Source organism: Siniperca chuatsi, linkage group LG20, assembly GCF_020085105.1.
Source record: "Siniperca chuatsi isolate FFG_IHB_CAS linkage group LG20, ASM2008510v1, whole genome shotgun sequence".
Lineage (NCBI taxonomy): Eukaryota > Metazoa > Chordata > Actinopteri > Centrarchiformes > Sinipercidae > Siniperca > Siniperca chuatsi.
Window position 1 is genome coordinate 7,538,125 of NC_058061.1, and position 8,882 is coordinate 7,547,006.

General features: G+C 40.4%; 1 protein-coding gene across 7 annotated transcripts; it reads left to right on the top strand.

Moving 5' to 3' along the window:
- The first annotated feature begins 80 nt into the window (after positions 1-80).
- On the top strand, positions 81-3,745 carry srsf2a (serine and arginine rich splicing factor 2a). Of its 7 annotated transcripts, XR_006375880.1 has the most exons (5): positions 97-660; positions 1,303-1,663; positions 2,056-2,268; positions 2,643-2,736; positions 3,288-3,745. XR_006375880.1 is itself a non-coding variant. In XM_044177821.1 (3 exons), exons 1-2 carry the CDS (start codon positions 305-307, stop codon positions 1,637-1,639), a joined length of 693 nt encoding a protein of 230 aa, XP_044033756.1. In that variant the 5' UTR covers positions 81-304; the 3' UTR covers positions 1,640-1,663; positions 2,643-3,745. The 7 variants fall into 7 exon arrangements, 3 of the variants coding, with proteins under 3 accessions (XP_044033756.1, XP_044033755.1, XP_044033757.1); XR_006375878.1 differs by having other exon boundaries at positions 2,643-3,745; XR_006375879.1 differs by lacking the exon at positions 2,056-2,268.
- Positions 3,746-8,882: the final 5,137 nt, after the last annotated feature.

The window sequence follows — 8,882 nt, forward strand, 5'->3', positions numbered from 1 at the left end:
ACTAGCGACTCCATGACGACAGAGGGCGGTGTAACGGTTTCTGGGAACAGTCAAGCGGCCAATCAGAGGGGGCCAACACGGGCGCAAAGAGAGGGGAAAAGGAAGCGATATAGCCGCCATTTCACGTGAAAGTAGCGCGGTAGGTAGGAACGACGTCCAGGGACAAACAACTAAAAAGTCAGCCAGAATTTGTATTAAATACACCAACTGGTGATATATAAATTAACAGTAACTGTTTTGTTAAACGGTAGGGCCTTACGGCTTTCGTTTTAACTGTCCTGTTCTGTTCTTGGAGACGAAGACAATGAGTTACGGAAGGCCGCCGCCAGACGTTGAGGGGATGACCTCCCTGAAAGTAGACAACCTAACTTATAGAACTTCGCCGGAGACTCTACGCCGAGTTTTTGAAAAGTATGGACGTGTGGGAGATGTGTATATCCCCCGTGACAGGTACACCAAGGAGAGCCGCGGGTTCGCCTTTGTACGGTTCCTCGACAAGCGCGACGCCGAGGACGCCATGGACGCTATGGACGGCGCGCTGCTTGACGGGCGGGAGCTTCGGGTGCAGATGGCCCGCTACGGACGACCTCCGGACTCAATGTACAGCCGGAGAGGTGCTCCGCCACGCAGATATGGAGGGTACGGACGCAGAAGCAGGAGGTAATCCTGTATAGCAGGAGCCAAGGAAGTCGTTTACGTTAGGTGAACGTTAGTCTTGCAAGACAGAAGACGAGCACATGGTGTGCTACTAAACGAAAGTAGTTTGGGATATATTACTACCCGTTTTCCTATATATCATTATGTAAACATTAATATTTCTCACGTTATAGAAACACCTTCAGTTTAATGGTACACATAAATCATAATCTAGTTGTTATACTTAACTGTAACGTTAACTTATTTTGCATAGGCTACTGTGTTGATGCAATACATTAGGGTTGCAACGATTATTTTCATCAGAGATTAATCTGTAGAGTCCAACGTGACGTCTTGAAATGTATTGTTTGGTCCAACCAACAGTATAAAATCCAAAGACATTAAGTTGACTATCGTAAGACTGAGAAAATCAGGAAAAAAATCACATTTAACCTGGAACAAGTGAATTTTTACCATTTGCTTAGAAATTGCTTTAATCGACTATCAAGATAATTGCTGATTAATTTTCTATCGATCAAGTAATCTATTAAACCGGATGATTGCTTCAGTTCTACAGTACAGCTCTCATGCAACTTCTGTGTGAACTTAGTTTGGTTTCCTCTTGCTGTTTTTTTTTACTGAAGTGCTTCTCTTTCTGTAACACAGCCGCTCAGCCAGTCCTCGTCGCCGCAGACGTAGCCGCAGCCGCTCCAGGAGCAGAAGCCGTTCCCGCTCCAGGAGCCGCCACCACTACAGCCGCTCCAGGTCCCGCTCCTACTCCAGATCCAGGTCAAGGTCAAGGTCCAAGTCCAAGTCTAAGTCCAAGTCCAGAACCCCCAGACGGAGCAAATCAAAGTCTCCCTCCAGATCTCGGTCCCGCTCCAGGTCCAAGTCAAGGAGTCGAACACCACCTTCCAACAGAGGGTCCAAATCCAAATCCAGGTCCAGGTCCAAATCCAAGAGTAGGCCTAAATCCCCAGAGGACAACGGAGCAGAGTGTTAACCCAAACTTGGACACAATATGACGGTATTCAGGGGAAAGGGTGGATTATATTAGTTGCTGTAAATATTACATCTGAGATGGCTATCTGTCATCACTTGGGTTAGTATTCTGCAGTCTTGATGCTACATTAGTCATTTGCACACAAGCAACAAAGTCTGCAGAATCCCGAATGTTTTTAGAAATTAAAAGATTGGGACTGAAGTAGTCTACAGTCCTAGTCCTGTGTATGCTTTACTTTGCTGGTATGTTCAGTCAATCTAAAGCACACACGGGCAACAGGAGATTTGGGTTGATGTGACTGTATCATATTTAAAAAGGGATATTAATCACATTTGTACTCATGTGAGTGTGTATGGGAGGGACGTGGGGTGCTTCACTCAAAACGTTCACCTAAATGTGGAATTCTTTCCTCCAAGCTGCGGAGTCCTGTTTGCAAAGAGAGGAGGAGGAGATGGGGGTGTGGCAGTGTGAGAGCAGTTAGTGTGTGACCCGCCCATGTGACCTGCCTGTTGCTGAGAGCGATGGCAGTTGCTAAGGAGCAGGTCACCAAGGCAACGGTGGTTACTATGGAGCAGGTCGTCATGGCGGTGGTTCGGGCTGTCAGTTGGTGTATGATGTGGTGTGGTGAGGTACGTTCACGGGGATCACAGGCAGATGCACTGAGCACTGTTCCCACCTGTGCCTGTGGTTTCCTCCACCTCTCAAAGGGAACGCACCCTGAGGTTTGTTTTTCAAATATGCCCGAGTGTACGAGTCTTGTTAGAGCTAGTTTTTGGGGAGAGGGGGCCAAGAAAGGTGTGTAAACAAATGTGAAAATGACTAGAAATGTTAGGTATAATACACGAAAATGGATGCCCCCAAAAAAGGCAGTCTTATAAATGTTAGTGTCAGGGGAAAGAAGATCAGACCAGTACTGCATTTAAATATCCAGGTCAGCTGCAGGAGTTTTAAAATAGCCTTTTTGTTTTGCTCTTGTCAAACTCTGTTCTGTCTTTCCTTCCAGATCTCAGATGATTTGAGCCTTTGCTGAGGACATCAGGAAGAGTCTCACATTGAGCAAGTGGACTCCACTATTACCACTGAATGCAGACTGAAAGGTTATTGGAGCTTGGTCTAAAATGTTTTAAATGTTTAATTTGACTTAATTTACCTACACAAATTCTGTAACTTTGATGTGATCATTGTTTGTACAGTTGAGCATATTGAAAGGGCTTTGTAAGGCTTTTTTGTTTTTGTTTTTTGTTTGTTTGTTTTTTCATTAAAATTGGGGTTTTTTTGCATTTTGATTAAATTTGTACTTGTTAATAAATTCTTTTTTTTGAAATAGCGTAATTTCTTTTAATGAAATCCTTTGTTAATACTCTTTCTAGGTGGATATGAAAGTTTTATTTGCAGAGTTGATGTAGAAAAGGGTGTCATGTTGGATGTTCAAAGCCTTTACAGCTATGTTATACCACTCTTATTGGAAAAATGGCTTATTGTACAGTGACATGAAAGCAAAACATTAAAGTGTCGCAGTGCCACTTAATTTGTGACTTGCTAATCCGGCAGCATAGCATTTTCTTTTCTGTCAAATCTTTTTTCTGTCTAGTTAAAGTTGCTTTCCTATGACTCTAACCCTCTTTCTTGTGTATCTTTTGTGCACTAGGCGCAGTTGTGTAGCAGTTGAGTAATGCTGGTTAGCTGTTAAGATGCGGTGCAGTGCGGTGGTGACATGGTGTGGCGTGTTGCGGTGCTGAGTGCCCGGCGCTGTTCCGGGGCTCGACCCTCCGCTGCCGTTTGCCGGTTTGTAAGCTCACAGGTGTGGCAGATCAACCATCCTCTCCTGTCTTGTGACCTCTCCTTCCCTCCATGTGCTGTACAGATTCTCTCCTTCCTTTTCTCTTTATTCTCCCTCCTTTCCTTTTTCCCCCTTCTGTGGTTTATCCACTGTTGATAACTGGTTTTGCTCGCTTTTTGAAATTGGGTCCAGTGTGACTCCTAGTGAAGGGTTTAAAGGGCAGTCCAGGCTGCTTGATGAATATTTTTGTGTATTGCATTCCTCTGTGAACCTCTTGTCTTGTAATTGCGTCAGGTGAATGCGAATAAACATCTTTGTCGTAAATACGTCAATGTGAAATTTGTCATGTCGTCACATAGATTTTTTTTTTTTTTTTTTTTTTTTTTTCATCGTAATATGGTATTTACTTACTACGAAGAAGCAACTAAACTTCACAGGTGTTATTTGCAGTCTGCAGGTGGGAATGTCAGTTGTCTGCCAATCCAGTGAATTAAACACCTGAAAACTCAAGGATCTTTATCACTTTGATTTTTTTTAAAAATTTAAAAATATATCCTCTATGTCCAATATTGTTAGGCTAATTGATTTGCAACGGTGTAGTACTTACCAGTATTTAGGTGATGAAGCACGATGTCGTGATTGTTAATTTCATCGTTTTTATCAGCTCATGTAGGCTTTATATTGTCATATCGATGGTCGAATGAACCCCCTTGGGGCAGAAATGAGCTCTGGGCCCCTATTGACTCCACCAACACTTCCCTGCATTGTATATCTTGTCGCCTTCAAGTAAACAAAGTAAACATTTATATAGGAGTTTGACCCCGTCCACTTTAAATGTTTGGCTAATTGGCTCCTGTTCGGTTTAAACTTTTGAACCAAAAATATCTTTGTATTCTCCGATTCTGGATTCTTCAAAGGATTACTCCTTCCAAGGTAACTCAACTTTTTTGTAGAAAAAAATCTTATTGCACACAAATTATTCCAAGCAGAGGTTTTTGTTTGGTTTTGTCTTGAAACATGTCTGGATGGGATTTTTAAAAGATATTTAAACTACTGTAGTTTTTGAAGCAGTGCCCCTTCTACAAGATGAGGTGATGTGGGATATATCCCCTGTCTATATAGATTAGCAGTTCAGGTTACCACAATCCATATTGAACCAGGGATTTGGGACTTCTGAGAGTCCGGCGCAGTTGCCCGGTTTGTAATCCAGCCACTAATATATTAAGATATCAGAACATGGTTTTAATAGTGTGATTGATTTCAACTATATTGTATATAGTCACATAATCATCGTTTTGTGTGCAAAAAAAATTTATTCGTAAAGTAAAAAGTACAATATTTCCCTCTGAAATGTGGAGAGGAAAGTAGCATGAAAAGAAAATATACAAGTACCTCAAATTTGTACTTAAGTACAGTACTTGACTAAATGTACTTAGTTACATTCCACAGATTTTTCTAAATAAACAGTTCATATTCTCTTAAAGAATCAAACATCAAAGATAAGGCAGTAAAGCACAGAGCTCTTTGTAGTAAAGATGCAAATCCAACATAATTTAAAAAGTATCAGGATTAGTTTAATTGGGGTCAGTGCATTATAATAATAATATACTGTATGTAAAATTTTCAGAATCAGAAATACTTTATTTATCCCCGAGGGGAAACTCTTGCTACAGCAGCTCACTATCACGTCAGTGCACACAGGAATAGAAGTATTAAGCAAATCAAAATATAATACAGGACAGATAAGTACAAAGTGGACTTAAGTATAAAATTAAAATAAGTGTAAAGTACAAAGTGGATTTACCTGTGCCTCACAGTTGTTTATAGTCCACATTAAATCCCTGCTGCAGACTGACCGGAAGGTGCGTCCTCAGGTGAGAACACCTTTTCCTCCGCTTATTAATATTATTTATTACATAATTAGTGACATTGTATTTTAGACTGTACTTTCATCATCAACCAGTAAACCCACTTGGTACTTGACACTTAGTTTATCTTATACTTATACCGACATGATACTCAATTTATTTCTGACCTGTTTTATAGTGTTTATAGTGTATCATATCGTTTTCTAGTACTTTCTCCCGTGTGCACTGACGTAAAGACGAGCTACTGTAACAAAGAGTTTCCCTTCGGGGATCAATAAAGTATTTCTGATTCTGATAAGTATGTACGGTATTTTGTGTCCCCTTCACTTCTGAAACCAAACCTACGTCATTGTTATTATTTTAAATGTGATTTTCCAACATTCTATTGTAAGATATTGATCTCAGAAACCTGTCATTAATATATTGATTTCAACCATATCACTTTATCCCAGTGGTGGAAAGTAACTGAGTACATTTAATTAAGTACTGTACTTAAGTGCTATTTTGAGGTACTTGTAATTTACTTTTATGCTACTTTATACTTCTACTCCACTACATTTTGGAGACAAATATTGTACGTTTTACTCCACTACATTTATCTGACAGCTTTAGTTACTTTGCAGAATCAGATTATTAAAACAAAATATAAATCAACTAATGAATTATGGTGTATTATAATAGGTTAAAATACACATCAGAATATAAAGTAACTACATTTAGCCCCACCTTTACCAGCTGTAATCAAGTCTTATGTGTATAATATATCATAATTTACAGTAATATATATGAACTTTAATTTGTGCTAAGTATATTGCTTATACTTTTGTACTTAAGCAGGAATTTTACTAATTTTTCACACTGTAGTATTGCTGCTTCTACTTTAGTAAAAGGTCTGAATACTTCTTCCACCACTGCTTCAGCCAACTGGACACTAACTCGAGTTTTCTTGCTCACAGTTGTTTATAGTCCACATTAAATCCCTGCTGCAGACTGACCGGAAGGTGCGTCCTCAGGTGAGAACACCTTTTCCTCCTGCACCTTTTCTGTAAACCCTGCTTGACTTTATCAGCCTGCAGCTACAGTACACGGGTCCTGTCACAAACCATTTAAATCTCCCGGTCTGTGCGGTACACTCGCCGCTGATGGGATTAACGATAAAAAAGCAAAAGAGCCGAGCACGTTGCAGCGCGCCGTGCCAGCCAGTCTGGGGCTATAACGCCGGGGTACTCGGCACAGGCGGGGCGGGGTGGGGGGCGGAACCGGAGGATGTGACGTCCTGCTCGGAGGGGAGATTGTACCATATCCCGTGAATGCTGCTCGTTAACGTTGATGTTTGGTGAGGATTATTACAAGCAGCGGGATGGATAAGTGTGAGTGAATGCAGGTGAACAGACAGTAAAAGACAGAGGAGTCACAACAACGGGTTTAACATCAACAATGGATCTAACTTTTATATTATCAGCTGTTATTTTCACGCTTCTCGCCATTGTGGTCGCAACGTCGCTACTTAACGGCTCTTCGCCCACAGCTGAGTTTGCAAACGCACGGCGTTATTTCGGACACAGAGGAGACGCTTCAGCCGGGGGATTAGATCAATCAGGGCCGAAGCAGAACGGCCATGTACCGGACAAGAAGAAGCAGAAGAAGGAGGGAGAGGACGACTGGTGTGAGATCAGCGGGAGCTCACATGATCACTGGGATGTAGTGAAATCTGTGCTTTCAGTAAGTAGTCTGCAATCAGACAGTGTGCACAGTGGGACAGATCTGGTTGTTTTTTCTCTCTTAATTATCCCTTAATCTGTTTTACTGACTCTCCCTCCCACTCAGATACAGCTTACATGTCCATTCAGAGGTGGAAGAAGCACTCAGATCCTTTACTTGAGTAAAAGTAGCAATACTGGAAAAACTACTATTTAACAAGTAAAGGTCCTGCATTATCATTTGAATGAACTGCAGTGTAATGTAAAGAAGTATCGAAATTAAAAGAAGGAGGCAACATAGGAAACAGTGAAAGTTTAAAAAAGGGGGGTTTAAAAGGTCAAATTTAATGGAAAACCTAAATGTTCAAGTTAGTTGGAAATGAAAATATGATCTGTTTAGAGAAGTAAAAAGTACAGTATTTGGAGGAAAAAGTGAAAATACTCAAGTGAAGTATCTTTACCTCAAAATTGTGCTTAAGCAGTGGTGGAAGAAATATTCAGATCCTTATGTAATAGTAGCAATACCACAAGTAAAAGTCCTGCATTCAAAATTATATTTATGTACAGAAGTATAGTCTAGTAAAAGCACTCATTTTGCGATTGGAGTGCTATTTTATCATGTATTGTATTACTGCATTATTATTACTGATGTAGCATTTTAATGTTGTAGCTGCTTTATAGTTTAATCTGTAACATTACACTGTATTTAATAAACTGATCATATGTTTTGTATGTCTACAGCTGCAACATTAGTTGATTAATTGAAGTTGATTGAGAAAATTAATCAGCTATACTTTTTAAGCAAAAATGGCTAAATTCACATCTTTCAGCTTCTCGAATGAAGGGAGTGTTTTTTCTGGTTTTCTTAATTTTCTATAATTGTAAATTTATTTGGGTTTTGGACTATTGGTCCGAGAAAACAAGGCACTTGAAGACGTCACCTTGGACTTTGGGAAACTGGAATGGACTTTTCTCACAATTTGCTATGATTTTGTAGACAAAAGATTATTCGATTAATAAAGAAAATAATTAGCAGATGATTCAGTAATGAAAATTAGCTGCAGCCCCTCTGTATGTCAAATCTTAGTTTGCAAAGTAACCAGTAACTGTTGCTGTCAAATAAATGTAGTGCCATAAAAAGTACAGTATTTCCCTGTGAAATGTAATGGAGCAGAAGTGTAAATTGGCATAAAATGGATAGTACTTAAGTAGCTTAAATATACTTGCTTTCCACCTCTGTGGACGTTTCTAGTAGTCGACATCCCTCTCACCTGTGTTGTTCTGCACTAAAATGACAGACAGAGAGGGCAACAGTAGGAGGACTTTGCATAACTGTCTTCTTTGGTGTCTCTCACCCTTAACTGGTGTCAATAAATAGAAAGAAGCAACGTGGCTTTACTCTTATTTTGAAAAAGGCACCCAAGAGACACCTCCACACACCACTCAGGTAGCTGTCATGACTCTCTCTGGCCTGATTTTAGCCTCTTTAATGCCTGTAGAGGGTCATCAAGTTGGACAAAACATGACAGGGAGAGAGAGGTCAAATCAGCACCCGAGGGAGCAAAGAATGAAATGATAACCTTGGCTTTTCCATCACTGACATCTGCGGCAAGTGTAGGCTAGATCAGCATTCTGGAGAGGTGAGGAATTACAGGTAACACACAGAGTTAAACTGAGATGTTTGGAGCTTTCCCTTGAGCTAACATCAGTTTCTAATCCAGGCATGCCTGCAAGGACATACACACAGATATTTAAAAAATACATTAATTGCTCAAGTTTTGGGGGGAAACTTGTGAAAAATTATGGTTTTGATGCCCCTCACCTGACCCCTTAATTCTCTGACAGGAGGAGGCACATCCTCACCCTCCCACTGAAGAACTGACAACACCAGTTGA